This window comes from Schistocerca piceifrons, chromosome 2, assembly GCF_021461385.2.
Source record: "Schistocerca piceifrons isolate TAMUIC-IGC-003096 chromosome 2, iqSchPice1.1, whole genome shotgun sequence".
In the NCBI taxonomy this organism is placed as follows: Eukaryota; Metazoa; Arthropoda; class Insecta; order Orthoptera; family Acrididae; genus Schistocerca; species Schistocerca piceifrons.
Window position 1 is genome coordinate 293014836 of NC_060139.1, and position 16848 is coordinate 293031683.

Sequence of the window (16848 nt, forward strand, 5' to 3'; positions counted from 1 at the left end):
TTGTACCTACCCTTAAATGGAGGCTGCACCAATTTAGAAATATGAATATGATTGTATTTTCTATACCCCATCATCATGACCTACGCAGCTGGTCCTGTGTGAATAAGGAAGTGAAAAAAACGGATAAAGCAATGCAAAATCTATGCAGGAACATACGTCAACATAAGCACACTATGGAAACATTCCATACAACACATGGTTTTCACATCAACAGACAGGGAAAAGCATTTATTAGCAGTAAGATCGTGGAAATAGTTCATATGAAAAAAAACATGCTCCGATCACTAGTCGAATTATAGCATTGAAGGACAAAAGTGATTTAACTCCAGAACCAACTTCTATCAAAAGCGATAAAGAAAATGCTTTTTTACCAGAAGTAAACATTCCTGCAGTTCTGACACAGACAGCTAGAGTGCCTATAATTTGGACATATCATGTAACTGCATAACTGAGAAACAAACAGTGCTAAAATATTTACATTGGTGCAGGTCGATATCTATTGTATAAGAAATAAATTATCAGAATTGCAAAATTTTTGTAACATTAAGAATGTTAGATGTGATATGCTTGGCAAAACATTGGCTAAAAGAAAATGAAATTGAAAGTTTCATCCCTCAAGGATATGTAGTAGCTGACATAATCTGTAGGAAAAGGCGAAAAAAGGGTGTCGCTGGGATTTACATCAAGAATGTGCTAAAATTTTCAAAACTAGATGTGACACTGTATTGTTCAGAAATAAATGCTTAGTTTAGTTGTCTGAGACTAACTGAAGGAAATGAAATAATCGTTAGCCTGTATTGGTCTCCAAATGGAGATATAAATGTATTTTTTGAACAATTTGAGTTAACGGTTAAAAAACTCCTTAAACTAAAAACAAAGGTCATTATCTGTGGGGATTTTAATATTGAAATGGGAGACTCAAAGCAACAACTCTCTAGAACATTAAATATTTTGAGATCCTTAAACCTGCACTGTCATAATGATGCATGTCTAGGCAATATTATTGTTAACTTACATAGAGAGGAATATGTGACTAGCCCGGCTGATGGAGTTTTTGAAGATCATGATCCTTTGCTTTTAACAGTTTATCACAAGCATTCAACTTATTACAATAAATCTAATGTGGCATGAGTGAGAGGTCAGAGGGAGGAGCGCATTATGTTGTTCATTGAAAAATTAAAGAACACAAATTGGGACTGTACATATGGGAGTCAAACAGGAAAAGCTAGATTTGAAAATGGTTTTGATGATCTCTTTAAAAAATACAGACTTATGGTATTCATGCTTCCCATTAATAAAAGTTAGTTCCCCACGTAGACCTACACATAAAAGCACAAAAATCAACTTGTATACAAAAGAATTTGCAGAAATTATGAAAAACGCACAAAAATGAGGATAATTGAGGAGAGGAAGAGAGGAGTGGGGTCTACAATGACTACCTCTGGAGTAAAAAAACATTACAAAGATAAGCTCAGAAAGGCCAAAACAGCAGCATGTGAAAGTTATATGGAAGGTGCTACAAAGTAGTGCAGGACAGAATGGGAAGTTATTAGACAAGATAATCCTTTCAGCCACGTGTGTCAAACTCGGAAGGTGCTACAAAGTAGTGCAGGACAGAATGGGAAGTTATTAGACAAGATAATCCTTTCAGCCACGTGTGTCAAACTCTTCTTGATCCATGAGATCTGAATGACCATTTTGTCATGTTAGAGAACTAAGAGATAAACTTAACACCTCAGATACTTCTGCAAGGGATCTCCTCAGTCCCCAGCTGCCTGAAGAACCTTTATTTCGCTTGGACAAAATAACACCTGATGAGGTCTGTAAAACTGTTTCCAAATTGTCCAGTTCCAAAAGTATGGACTGCTACTGGATGTCCAATTATGTTGTTAAAAGATCAGGTCACTTGATAAGTGAGCCACTGAGATTTATTTTTAATAAATGTTTAGAGTATGGAGTTTTTCCAGATTCACTCAAAATCTCAGAAGTTATGCCCAAACACAAAAAGGGTGATAAACTATTCCCCCAGAACAATCGACCAGTTTCTAGTGTGCCAATGATCTCAAAAAAATATTTGATTCACTATGTACATTCAATAAGTAATTAATTTGAAAAACATGCCCTCGAAAAACATGGACTCTTACGCAACAATCAGTATGGATTTCGGGCAGGTAAAAATACAACTGCGGCTGTTCTAGAAACTGTTGACGAAACTTTAACTGCTTTTGAAAATAAGAAGATGGTTTCACTTGTATTATGTGATTTACGTAAAGCTTTCGACTGCATTCCTTTTAACATATTACTAACAAAATTGTGAGTATTATGGTCAACAGAAATGTACATTGGCAGTAATCCGTCCCTACCTGACCAACAGAAGACAGTCTCAATTAGAAACAGACATTCTCCCTTAGTAGAAATTGGTACAGTGCTCGGTCCTTGGCCCCTTCTTTTCCATTGCGGCTATCAATGATCTGCCCCACTGTGTATCGCAGTCTGTAATCTGCTGTGCTGATGATACAACTTCACATTCTTCACATCATGCCAGCCCAAGCCTTAGTAAGAATTCACAAAAACTCTTGACTCTGCACTGAACTGGTTTGCAGCCAATAAACTTGTCTGTAATCTAGACAAAACTCAAAAGCTTATATTAGGACTGACTACGGAGATGAAAATAAATGTCTCAAACTTTTAGGAACACATATTGATGCCAAACTCAGTTGGGAAGAACACATGAATCAAGTCTGTAAAAAAATCCCACAAGTGTCCTACCTCATACGGAAACTGAGATATATGGTCAGTAATAATTATCTAATTCTAAAGGTGGCAGGGGTAAAATACATGGAGCGAAAGGCTATTTACAATTTGTACAGACACCAGATGGCAGTTATAAGATTCGAGGGACATGAAAGGGAAGCAATGGTTGGGAAGGGAGTGAGACAGGGTTGTAGCCTCTCCCCGATGTTATTCAATCTATATATTGAGCAAGCAGTAAAGGAAACAAAAGAAAAATTCGGAGTAGGTATTAAAATTCATGGAGAAGAAGTAAAAACTTTGAGGTTCGCCGATGACATTGTAATTCTGTCAGAGACAGCAAAGGACTTGGAAGAGCAGTTGAACGGAATGGACAGTGTCTTGAAAGGAGGATATAAGATGAACATCAACAAAAGCAAAATGAGGATAATGGAATGTAGTCAAATTAAATCGGGTGTTGCTGAGGGAATTAGATTAGGAAATGAGACACTTAAAGTAGTAAAGGAGTTTTACTATTTAGGGAGTAAAATAACTGATGATGGTCGTAGTAGAGAGGATATAAAATGTAGACTGGCAATGGCAAGGAAATCGTTTCTGAAGAAGAGAAATTTGTTAACATCGAGTATAGATTTAAGTGTCAGGAAGTCGTTTCTGAAAGTATTTGTATGGAGTGTAGCCATGTATGGAAGTGAAACATGGACGATAACTAGTATGTACAAGAAGAGAATAGAAGCTTTTGAAATGTGGTGCTACAGAAGAATGCTGAAGATAAGGTGGGTAGATCACGTAACTAATGAGGAGGTATGAATAGGATTGGGGAGAAGAGAAGTACAGCACAACTTGACTAGAAGAAGGGATCGGTTGGTAGAACATGTTTTGAGGCATCAAGGGATCACAAATTTAGCATTGGAGGGCAGCGTGGAGGGTAAAAATCGTAAAGGGAGACCAAGAGATGAATACACTAAACAAATTCCGAAGGATGTGGGTTGCAGTAGGTACTGGGAGATGAAGAAGCTTGCACAGGATAGAGTAGCATGGAGAGCTGCATCAAACCAGTCTCAGGACTGAAGACCACAATTATCTAAATACAGCATATTTTGGGCTCTTTCAGACACACATCTCATACAGCCTTCTCATATGGGACATTCTCCTCATATCAGCAACATTTTAAAAATCCAAAAACAAGTTGTCTGCATATTATGCAAGGCTTGTTCTTAACAGCATTGTCACCCTCTTTTTACCAGGCTTAAGCTACTAACAGTTGTGAATCTATACATCTATGAGTCTACAGTCTGTCAAGAACAGCATTAAGTAATGTGTTTTAAGAGAAACAATACACAAACATGACACAAAAATAAGGCAAACATTGACATTCCAAGGCACTGGCTAGCTATAACAGGAAACTGTCATAAAGTAAATGCCCTCAAAATTTTTAACAAGCTGCCTCTTACTGCTCAATCCCTGCCATTCGAAACAAAACTGTATGACTGGCTGACAAAAAAACCATTATACAATATGAAAGAGCTCTATGATATGGACAATACTGATGTTAATATTTGAAATTATAGCTGTATATAAGATAGTTAATTTGTACATGAACTATAAAGGTTAACTACAATAATTTAAGTGCGACTGTAACTTGATATTATGAAGATAGTACCTGATATTATTAAGAAAGCCTATTCTATGGCAACGAAAGATTCTGAAAGTCTAGAAACAATGTTTCATCTTTACCGTGAGTTGCAATCTGTCCTTTTCATAATTGTTTATATTCCAACCTGGACTTTCCATTGTAATAGTATAGATATAGATGTCAACCTGCTGAACCTTGATGTGTGAATTTCTTTTCTATATCTGTTTGTACTTTCAGTCCCAACTGTTCCTATCTTTATTATCAAGAGATGTTTAATAGCAGCATATATACAATTATAAATACATTCCTATTAACAATGTACACTCTTTTTCACAAGTGTTTTGCTGTTGTGAGTTCTATTATTACTGTTTCCTTTCGTAAAAATAAGGGACTGGTTTTAAGCTATATGTTACAGATTTCATTCTCATTTAGATGGTTTTTTGCAAACAAAAAATTTTCCTAGTTCAGTCTTGTCCTCCTCTCAATAGTCACTCCTCTTATGTGTCACCTAATGCTGAAAAAACTTCTTTATTTGTTGCAACCTGTTTCCACTTACATAATGAATACACATATTTACTGAAACAGTATTTACAATGCTCCAATAATCGGAACACAGAATGGAGCTCCATATTTTGTTTGTATGGCACAAGCAAAACTTGCAAGAAATATGTAAGTTAATGCATTACAATAACATACGACTCATATTACCATTACTTCCTGCCAAAAGACATATAGCATAGACCTCTGGAAGAATCTTCTCCAGATAAGACGGTCTGAACTGCACTACCAGTTTAGATTTATTGTAATCCACAACCTTCAAACCTGAAAGAAAAGGAATGGTTAAATACAGTAATTAACATTTTAACATGTTAAACATATGACATCTTTTGATCTTGCAGCATTTAAGTTAATTCTCACAGTTTATAAACGACATTCTTACTATCAAATTCTATGACGGAGGACAGATAATTCTGCAGCACCTATTACAGGTACTATATGCCATATTCATTCACTCATACAATAAATTATAATGATGCTGCAAATGACCTCGAGATACTGGAATGTTTTGGATGGCTTACATAATTCTAAGACAGAGATTTAGAATTAAGATTACAAACTAAATAACATCTTTCAGGTCATGTACGGACTCTGACAAGTCTGGCTTCAGCTGCCAAACACCGTGGTCATGTTTGTGTGAGTTGTGTTTGCATGTGTGTGTGTGTGTGTGTGTGTGTGTGTGTGTGTGTGTGTCTTGTGACAGTCTTTTTGTTGTGCTTATCTGAGACTCAGCTTCTTCGCTATATGGTGAGAAGCAACTACCCTTTTCATAATATGAAATGTGTCATAGAAGCAAATGATTTGTAAGATGAGTTGAACAGAATGGATAGCAACTTAAGAAGAGTTTACAAGATGAACATTAACAAAAGTAAAACTGGCTAACAGAATGTAAATGAGTTAACCCATTAACTGCCAAACTACTTTTCTTCAACCTACATTTATTTTTGGGTTACCTGAGTGACACATAGGCTGTGACAATGAAAGAAAATGCTATACTTTAGACAAACCCCAAATGAGGATCATGGCAGTTAACGGGTTAAGTCAGGTGATGCTGAGAGTATTAGATTAGAAAATGAGACACTGCAAGTTAAAGGAACTATGGGTGGCAAAATAATGGTGATGGCTGAAGTAAAGAGGATATAGGGTCCAGAATGACAATAGCACGAAAAGTGTTTCTGAAATAGGAAATTTGTGGACATTAAATATAAATTTAATAGTCAGAAAGTGTTTGAAAGTATTTATCTGGAGTGTAGCCTTATATGAAAGTGAAATATTGATTATAAATAGTATTGGCAAGAAGAGGTTTGAAGCTTTTAAAATGTGGTTCTACAGAAGAATGCTGGAGTAGGATTGATAGACCACATAACCAGTGAAGCAGTAGAAGCTGTCAAGTGTGGTTTAAGCTTGGATTGTATGATTGTGAAAGTCCAGATTGGTGAGGGACAGATGGAATTGGAAAAGTTGAAGGTTCTTTGGTAGGCTGGGTGACAGCCCACCATGCCAGTTTTAATGGTCAGGCCATTAGGTGGGATACCACGTGTCAGACAAGATTTCAGAAAGAGAATGTGTGCTTGTAGTGTAAAGGAATACTGCACTGAGAAGGCATTTTGGCTTCCTGATGTAATGGGAGACATATAGTTCAAAGGCAATGTATATCCAAAAAAATGAAAATTTTCAAGTTACTCATCTATATCTGCAACAATCTACTCTTCATTTATTGATACCCCATTTTCTCAACAACTCTGGTTTGGGAAATAAATAATTGTTACTCATCTCTCAACAAATGAAATATTATATAGTGCAGAGTTGTCATTATTCCATACTGATTTTTCACCTCAGCGAATCTTATATTCATGGGCTTCTGTTAGAGCTAATATAAGAGATCAGGTATATTACATGGTTCATTTAACTGTTGTTGCTGCCAATTGAATCATATTTTGCAGTTTGTTTATTTTTGTTGTTATATACTGTTCTATGAAAATCGTCAGTTTCAATCCACATATCACACATGCATTCAGCCTCCATACACATTAATGCAATTAGATCAGGCCAAAGGACCACCCGTCATTACCACATAGCATGTGGCACTCCAATCGTTCAAGAAACCGTACATCTGAAAATCTATGATGCAATCCATCTGCAATTGATAAAGCCTTTGCTTCAGACAGTGCCCCATACTTGCTACCAAAGTTGATTGGTTGGGTAGTGTGAATATCCTTCTGCAATTGCAATTTAATATCGAGCAACTGCTTCCTTCTCTTCAGCAAATCTTGTTTTTGGGAGAATAGGAGATGCTCTCTCCCATCTGGAAACAAGAAAGGAATTCTTGTTAATTAATACTATAACATTGAATAGACGGCACTGTGTGAGTATGTTTATTAAAGTCATAAAAAAACTAATGAACGATTAGTATTCCAAAGTTTTTACTGACCAACATATTTTCAAGTACTTTACATTCTACATTTGTAAAAACATTTTTTAATTACAAACCAGTCAAATAAACACAATTCAAGAACAATTTTAAATAGAAGCCTAAGTTTGATGACAAAGGACCATTCACCCCCAAACTTTCTAAGCTTGTGTGCTATAGTTAAAAATGAAAAAAAAAAAAAATCAAGAGTTTTTTTTTTTTCTTTATGTGGTACTGCCGACAGCTTAAATCAATTACAGGAATTTACAACAAATCTGTAAGTTACAATGTACAGTTCAACATCACCACTGAAGGTCTGATGAAAAATTTGTTCTCACTCCTCCCCTCAAGGTGTTAACTACCGTCTCTATAAGACAGCACACAGATTAGTTCTGTTTGTAGTGAGCAGTTGCAACTATATCTACATCCATACTCTGCAAATCACCACAAAGGGCCTGGCAGAGGGAACATTCAACCAGCATTCATTTAGCAGTGATGTGAGATTCCAGTAAGTCATTTAGCTAACTATTCTTCTCACAACAATTTTGCAAGTAACCGCTCCAGAAATATACATACCACAAAAAAAAACATTCACCCTGAGCACTTACATTCACTAAATATTCCTCATTCCTCTAGCACAATACTTCATCAGGCAAACATAAATGACTCATCAGGTATGTACAGATGTGGTGATCCCCACTTTCAAAAAAAAAGGACGAAGAGATAGGTACTTTGAGAAACATGTCTCCCATAATACTTCACGGAGGAAAAGGAAGATAGGCAACGACATCAACAGGGCTTGGGCAGCAAGAGCTTAGAAAGAAATTGGCCAAGCCCTGATCAGAGGAATAATCATGGCCTTTGCTTTAAGCAATTTAGGAACACCACAGAAATCTAAATCTGGATGTCCACATGGGAATTTCAACTGACATTCTTCTGAATATGAGGCTATTGTCTTAACCATGGTGCCACACAGTACAGAGCTTCCAAAACCTAGAGTTCAGCAGTGTCTGATCTACATATAATTAGTATAAGAGCATCAGAAAGACAGTTTCATTTGCATACTTCAGTTCATTAATGTCATGTGGAATCTCTTTTTGGGGCAATTCCACACACAGACAAAGTATTCATTGCAGAGATATGACCTTTCCACCCATGAAACTCGCGTAGACAACTATTTTAAAACTAGACATACTAACAACAACCTAACAATAAATTCAGAATTTTTTAAGTTTTGCATGAAGGAACAGTCACAGTTTAAAAACACTAGCAGCATTCATAAACTTAACACTAGGAGGAACCAAAGCAGTACCACATTTCATGCCTTAATTTTATCTTCACACAGAAAGGAGCAAAGTATGCAGCCAGTTGGGTACAGTCTCGAAATAGCTAGAAATTGCACTGGCCACAGTCAGTAGGCATCAGGCTCCAACACTAGGCTGCAGTGACAAAATCTGTAACATCTCTGGAACCCTTGGAAACCTCTTCTTCATTCTGCCTTCCTATGTGCAACATCTTACTGGTTTGTCATCGTTTGAACATAAATGGCAGAAAGTAACAGGGATGTGTGTCTGGAAAGAAGGCAGATGTAGGAACTGGCCGCATACCTGCCCCTCATGCCTTAGCTACAGGTAAGAGGTGCTGCACTGTGTTGATAACACATCTAAGGCAGCACTGTGTGCCTCATGTTGGACGAATGGACAATTTTCTATATCTGGACAACCACATAGATTGGATGTGTAGGTTAATGGGAGCTACAAGGTTTGGCAAGTAATGGAACCTCTAGAGGAAATACCCTCCTGGAAATGGAAAAAAGAACACATTGACACCGGTGTGTCAGACCCACCATACTTGCTCCGGACACTGCGAGAGGGCTGTACAAGCAATGATCACACGCACGGCACAGCGGACACACCAGGAACCGCGGTGTTGGCCGTCGAATGGCGCTAGCTGCGCAGCATTTGTGCACCGCCGCCGTCAGTGTCAGCCAGTTTGCCGTGGCATACGGAGCTCCATCGCAGTCTTTAACACTGGTAGCATGCCGCGACAGCGTGGACGTGAACCGTATGTGCAGTTGACGGACTTTGAGCGAGGGCGTATAGTGGGCATGCGGGAGGCCGGGTGGACGTACCGCCGAATTGCTCAACACGTGGGGCGTGAGGTCTCCACAGTACATCGATGTTGTCGCCAGTGGTCGGCGGAAGGTGCACGTGCCCGTCGACCTGGGACCGGACCGCAGCGACGCACGGATGCACGCCAAGACCGTAGGATCCTACGCAGTGCTGTAGGGGACCGCACCGCCACTTCCCAGCAAATTAGGGACACTGTTGCTCCTGGGGTATCGGCGAGGACCATTCGCAACCGTCTCCATGAAGCTGGGCTACGGTCCCGCACACCGTTAGGCCGTCTTCCGCTCACGCCCCAACATCGTGCAGCCCGCCTCCAGTGGTGTCGCGACAGGCGTGAATGGAGGGACGAATGGAGACGTGTTGTCTTCAGCGATGAGAGTCGCTTCTGCCTTGGTGCCAATGATGGTCGTATGCGTGTTTGGCGCCGTGCAGGTGAGCGCCACAATCAGGACTGCATACGACCGAGGCACACAGGGCCAACACCCGGCATCATGGTGTGGGGAGCGATCTCCTACACTGGCCGTACACCACTGGTGATCGTCGAGGGGACACTGAATAGTGCACGGTACATCCAAACCGTCATCGAACCCATCGTTCTACCATTCCTAGACCGGCAAGGGAACTTGCTGTTCCAACAGGGCAATGCACGTCCGCATGTATCCCGTGCCACCCAACGTGCTCTAGAAGGTGTAAGTCAACTACCCTGGCCAGCAAGATCTCCGGATCTGTCTCCCATTGAGCATGTTTGGGACTGGATGAAGCGTCGTCTCACGCGGTCTGCACGTCTAGCACGAACGCTGGTCCAACTGAGGGGCCAGTTGGAAATGGCATGGCAAGCCGTTCCACAGGACTACATCCAGCATCTCTACGATCGTCTCCATGGGAGAATAGCAGCCTGCATTGCTGCGAAAGGTGGATATACACTGTACTAGTGCCGACATTGTGCATGCTCTGTTGCCTGTGTCTATGTGCCTGTGGTTCTGTCAGTGTGATCATGTGATGTATCTGACCCCAGGAATGTGTTAATAAAGTTTCCCCTTCCTGGGACAATGAATTCACGGTGTTCTTATTTCAATTTCCAGGAGTGTAGTAGGCAAGTTGGGAAAGATAGCCAGTGTGCATTCTATGTGTTTCCTGTGAAGTCTCGTTTAAGATGTGATAGAGGCTTTGGCAGTAGCTGTTGAAAGCAGTGAGCCCAGATGTAACCAGGAGGAAATTGTAGCTCATCTCCACACAAATGGAGTTTGTCATCTGAGTTCTCAGGCCACTCTCGATTCCTATACATGGTTGGCTGAATTGGTGAAGAGAGCTAGCATCGCACTGTACTGGCCATTTAAGTAGTGGCAACATAAGGGAGGAGTAAATAATATGGACTATTTTGAGGTGTGTGGCTGTCGGATACTTTCACCAGCAGTGATTGATGCAACTAAGTTCGCATCTCCACAGTTTCTTGCTACGCTTACCACTGAAATGGTCTAAATGATTAATATTCTCCTTTTAACAGAATGATACTTACTTCTCCTTTCTTGAAGAAACAGGATCATCTTTCATCCCCATGATAAAGAATGCAGTATGATACGATAATAAATGAGGTCACTGTTATACTTGAAGATTGCAGTTTGTTGTGTTTCCAGGTAGCATTTTCTGGATGAATAATTTAGAAGTAAAAACTGCCTCTCTTTCCAGAAGATATATTACAACAAACTTTTACACAAATACACATACCTCACTCATCAATACGTCCCCCCAGAAGTGTGGACAGGAAAAATGCAGATAGTTGAAGAGTGAAAACTTTGATATCGGCGTAAGGAAACATTTTCATATGAGAGTACCTCTTAAACCACTTTTTGGCCTGACTGGGGATCCAATCCTTTTATTTGGGACCAAGATTTTATTTATCCCCTCCCCATGTCAGCATTATTTATGTTACAATTAATGTACATGAAATTTACAAATCTACAAAAGTTCAGTTTACAAGAGATCATGACTCGACGAAGGACATGTTTGAATTAGGAGTCTTTTGCTCCATTATTGAGACATAACCAACGCCTACAGTTCGTGCAGTGACATCTCCACATGCTAAGTGATGTTTGTTGTGAGCATGCCTTGCGGTACCATCGGTACAACTATGGTGAACAGTTCAGCCTTGGATCTATAACTTTGTACATGATGTCAAATTGCATGTCATTATAGTGACTAGAGGGTACTTTGATGTGTGTGTGGTTAAAAAATTCAATGCCGCGACAGTGAAGCCATAAAGTTCTGTCCATGGTTATACAGACCACGGCATCATCACATATTTCGGTGTGCAGAAGGCCATCTCATATCACCGGCACAACATCGACAGCTCACCATATTCCAGGTAAGTCCGTAAATTACTTGCTGTAATTCCTCCTCCGTAGTAAATTTCAACGTCCAATGCCACTGCAAAGGACACTTGGAACATTTTCATCATTGTAGGGACAAGCAAGTTTGATCACTGCTTCAAACGAATGTGTATTCCTCATTTTGTACATGCTACATGTATTATCCATGGACGGTTTTTCTTTAAGCCTCTTTTCATTTCACACATGTTAAATAGCCTTTTCACATACAGTTTTCCTAACATGTCTTTATACATGAGTGTAAAAATTCACATCACATACATAAATAAATTAAGACATATTGCAAATTTATGTAAAACATTCTCAGTTTTCTTGCCACGACAATTCGGGATAAAATCTTGAGCTTTCGATTATTGCCTCCATCGTCATCGTCAGGAGCAACTGACTATCTTCACTGTTGCTGTGATGGCCTTGTATAGCCCGTAGAGGGCTTCTGATTGGTCAGCTTGTGATTGGTCGGCGATTACATACTGTTGGCTTCTGATTGGTCAGCTTGTGATTGGTCGGTGATTACATACTGTTGTCGCAGGCGGTGTCAATGTCTGCACTGGTAGTGCCACTTCTTCTGTCGGAATGTAAACATTGCAAGGAATGTGTCAGCTGCTTCTCTGCATCGAGCACTCGTTTTCGTGCACCATTCAGGTAATACGCGCTATCATGGTGAAAGTTCTTCTCACTCATTCTTATTTCAACAGTCTCCTTAATAACAGAAACCCAGTATGTGGAGGCATAGGAGAAAATTTTTGTTTTGTCAAACAATATTTTGTGTTTGTTAGTGAGACTGTGCGCTACAATTGCCGATTTTTCTAGTTCTCTGATTTTAACATGCCGTTGGTGTTCTGCATAGCAGTCAGAAACTGTACGAATGGTCTGACCTACATAATTGCTTCCACACTCTCAGGGGATATTATAAATTACAGGGACGCTGAGGCCAAGACTGTCCTTAACAGGGTGTATCATCTCCTTAATTTGCTTAGGAGGACAAAAAGTCAGTCTTATACACCATCTATGCAGCACTCTTCCTATTTTACTGGATATAGCGCTACAAAAAGGAAGAACTGCAATCAGTGGTTCATCCTGTGAGTGTGCAGCATTTTCCCGTTTCGTTTTCTTGGAGAACACTGCCTTTATATCACACGCATAATAGTCATTCTTTTGGAACACATACTTCAGATGGTCAATTTCGGACTTCAAGTGGTCCTCATCAGAAACAGTTTTTTCTCTATATACCGATGTGTTCAAAACAGCTCTCTTCTGGGCATTAAGACATAAATCGGTATGTGTCAGCCTGTGGTACACAAGTGGCCGAGACGCCCATCTGCATGTTGTTGTACTAAAACGTCCAAGAATTACAACCTTCCTTTCTTCTTTCCTTCCTTCTCCATCTCGACAGTGAGCTGGATGTTCAGATGTATGCTGTTCATGTGTTGTTCAAGAGCTTCTGCACTGTGTGGCCAGACCATAAACATATCATCAACATAATGATAAAATAAGAATGGACAGAGAGGAGCCGAATTTAATGCACGTTCCTCAAAATTCTCCATAAAAAAGTTAGACAATAATGGAGAGACGATTGCCATACCATCCGTAATTTCACAAAATTTAGTACCATACAAGAAATAGGTGGCCATCATCACATGCCGGAGCAACTTTTTAGTTTCAGGAGGAAAAAGTTCTCACAGCATTTTCAAAGTGTCCTCCACAGGAACTTTTGTGAACAGTGATACCACATCCAAGCTGACTAAAATGTCATTTGGACCAAATCTAATCAGTTTAATTTTTTCAATGAACACCTGGAAGTTTTTGATGTGATGTTCACAACATTCGATTAGAGTTGGTTGGTTTGGGGAAGGAGACCAGACAGCGTGGTCATCGGTCTCATCGGATTAGGGAAGGATGGGGAAGGAAGTCGGCCGTGGCCTTTCAGAGGAACCATCCCGGCATTTGCCTGGATTGATTTAGGGAAATCACGGAAAACCTAAATCAGGATGGCCAGACGCGGGATTGAACCATCGTCCTTCCGAATGCGAGTCCAGTGTCCAGTGTCATTCGATTAGAGGAATCATCAACTTTGTTAGGTATTTTTTTGTCCTCTTAAGAAAATTAAGGAGATGATGCGCCCTGTTATGGACAGTCTCGGCCTAAGGGTCCCTGGAATTCACAATATCCCCTGTGAGTGTGAAAGCAATTATACAGGTCAGAACATTTGTACCATTTCTGACCACTGTGCAGAACACCAACAGCATATTAAAAATAGAGAACTAGAGAAATCAGCAACTGCAGAGCACAGCCTCACTAACAAACATAAAATACTGTTTGATGAAATAAAAATTTTGTCCCATGCCAGGATTCCGTTATTCAGTAAGCTGTTGAAAGAAGAATGAGCAAAAAGAACTTAACTGTGATAGCGGATATTACCTGAGCGGTGAATGGAAATGAGCACTCGATGCAGAGAAGCAGCAGAGACATTCTTTGCAATGTTATATTCCCATGGAAGCTGAGGTGCCACCAGCACAGACACTGACACCGTCTGCGACAGCAGTACATAATCGCCGACCAATCACAAGCCAACCATTCAGAAGCCATCCAAAAGCTATATAAGGCTACCACAAAGGCAGTGAAGATAGTCAGTTGCCCCTTGACGATGACGATGGAGGCTATTGTTGAAAGCTTGAGATTTTATCCCAAATTGACACAGCAAGAAAACCAAGAATGGTTTACATATCAGTGCCATCGCAAAAGACTTCACTCTCACGATGTAAATTTGCTCCTTATAACTACACATAAATGTCATTTTAATATTATTTGACACATGACAACATTTCAGTGACAAGTTATTTCATAAAAATTCTCATCAAATTTTACAATGAGTTAGTACTCCCTTTTACTTTTTAACTTGTGACATAATCTTTGTTTACATGAATAATTTGCAAAACATGTGACACGTCAGAACTGAAAAAACGATATCCATCTATGCAATTCAGTGTACTACCACGGTCACATCTCATTTAACTCAAGCGTTTGTAATTCCAACACAAGCAAGTATAACTACACTTAGCCACGCTTCTCTCAATTCTACCAAAAGGTGGATTACGAATCTACAGGGAGTTATGATAAGGAATAGAAAGAAGCATTTATCATCTCCTGCAGAAATCCATCATTTACACATCACATAATAATTGAGCAAATTCTCTGTAACGATTCTTCGTGTTTTAGGACAAACTATTTATTCAGCATTTGCAGCACTATAGATAAAATTCTAATTTCATTATGTCATACTAGTTTATTAATGTCATTTGCTTAAAAGTACCTGTAATGATTGTTCTTCAGTGTACTTAATTTATACTTTTCTTCGCGGGATACAGCTCTTATGTGTAAATACTTTGCTGCAAAGGTTGTGTCAAAAAGAAATGTTCATGGGAGGGCATTCAGATAAGCCGTTATCACATGTAATTGTGTCTTGGACACTTGTATTCAACATTCATTCATATAATGTTACTTGCATTCTTCAACGCACGGTCCGACCCCCTATTTTTCATTCTTTGGTAGTACAGGGCCTTGATTGCATTTCACAACATTTTACATATATAACTTCTTTATATTCATGCATTAGATTCACATTATCACAGTCATACACATATTTGTATATAAACAATTACTCAAACTGCAGTTTGCACCATTTCTTTTGGTACCAGCTACCTAAATTCTCTTTCTTCTCAAGATGTGACCAAGCATTGTTCCTTGTAAAAAAAATTTAATATTCATTTATCAACTAAACAAGTAGTTGCACCAAGGCCAATCAACATATCATTCACACTTTTAACATACATATTTTCATTCAGTATGCAATTGTTCTTAGTTCATTATTTTTCTGACCGGTTCTCAGAATATAACTCTTGTTTGTGTGAGAGCAAATATTAACAGCATGTCTATCACTTTGACTTACCTTTTCGGTCTCTTCCATATTCATACAATGAGTTCATTACCCCTTCTCACAGCTTATTCAGAGCATGAACACATCCCAAGAATTATTCATTCTGTCATGGTATGCACAGATTTCCTGTACTTTAGTGCTTAGTTTACTTTTATATAGCTATAATGTAAATTTTTGTCTATACTTTGTAAAAGAACATCTTAAATAACTAATGAGTAACCTTATTTTTATTTATACACAAATAAATAACACGAGAGAAAATTATCCTAAAACTAAGTGAACATCTTTCATAATTTATAGTGAAATATTTCTACACTTAAGCATGACAACTTCATAGTTGGTTTAACCTCTTGTCAAACCCAGTCAACATACAAATTCCTTTCGATCTTTGTGTGGATAAAGGCCCTTGTCCATTCCCTTTATGGGGTAATCTAGTCTATTTGATCCTGGACGAGGGACTTACGTAATTACAAATGGATCAGTGTGTAAGAGTTGCCATCTCCAGTTAAGTTTTCCATGTTTGGGTCATTTGCAATAATACTTCTTGTCCTACGTGGAATTGTATGGTGTGCCCTAATCTTTAGTCATAAGACTTTTTTCCCTGCTAATCCTTTTCTCCTAGGTTAATCAAGGTTTGGCGTATTTTTTCTTCAAATAACGTATCTCCCTTAGATACTTTAGGGAGTGATTTTTCTCATTCATCCATTTCTCATTTCTCAAACATTAATTCAGTTGGTGTCAAACCTGTCAAAGTATGTGGCAAGTTATTAATGATTTGCTGAAATCCATTTTGTATGTTTCTGTGGTTTGTAGCAGCATATAAATCTATTAAATTTCTTAAACACCCTTTCTACAGAGCTTGCTTCGGAGTGGAATCATGATACCAGCATGTGTTTAATTATTTGTGATCCTGAATTCTTTCCATCTGTTGCCTATGAAGTACGATGCATTATCAGTAACAGTATCTGTGGCTTCCCTACTCTCAGGAGAAAGCCGTCTGTAATTCTAATAACAGAACCAGCTGTCACTGTCCTCAATGAATACAATTT

General features: G+C 39.0%; 1 protein-coding gene across 4 annotated transcripts in view; it reads right to left on the minus strand.

The window, feature by feature from the left end:
- Window positions 1-16848, minus strand: part of LOC124777932 — a 94170-nt gene that overhangs the window by 52666 nt on the left and 24656 nt on the right. For 3 of the 4 annotated variants that reach the window (XM_047253483.1, XM_047253482.1, XM_047253484.1), the window contains exons 2-3: window positions 7014-7247; window positions 5093-5206 (exon numbers count right to left, since the gene is read on the minus strand). In XM_047253483.1, the coding sequence (XP_047109439.1) occupies window positions 5093-5206; window positions 7014-7247 (348 nt within the window). The remainder of the gene's footprint in view (window positions 1-5092; window positions 5207-7013; window positions 7248-16848) is intronic. The other variant, XM_047253485.1, reaches the window with a different exon arrangement.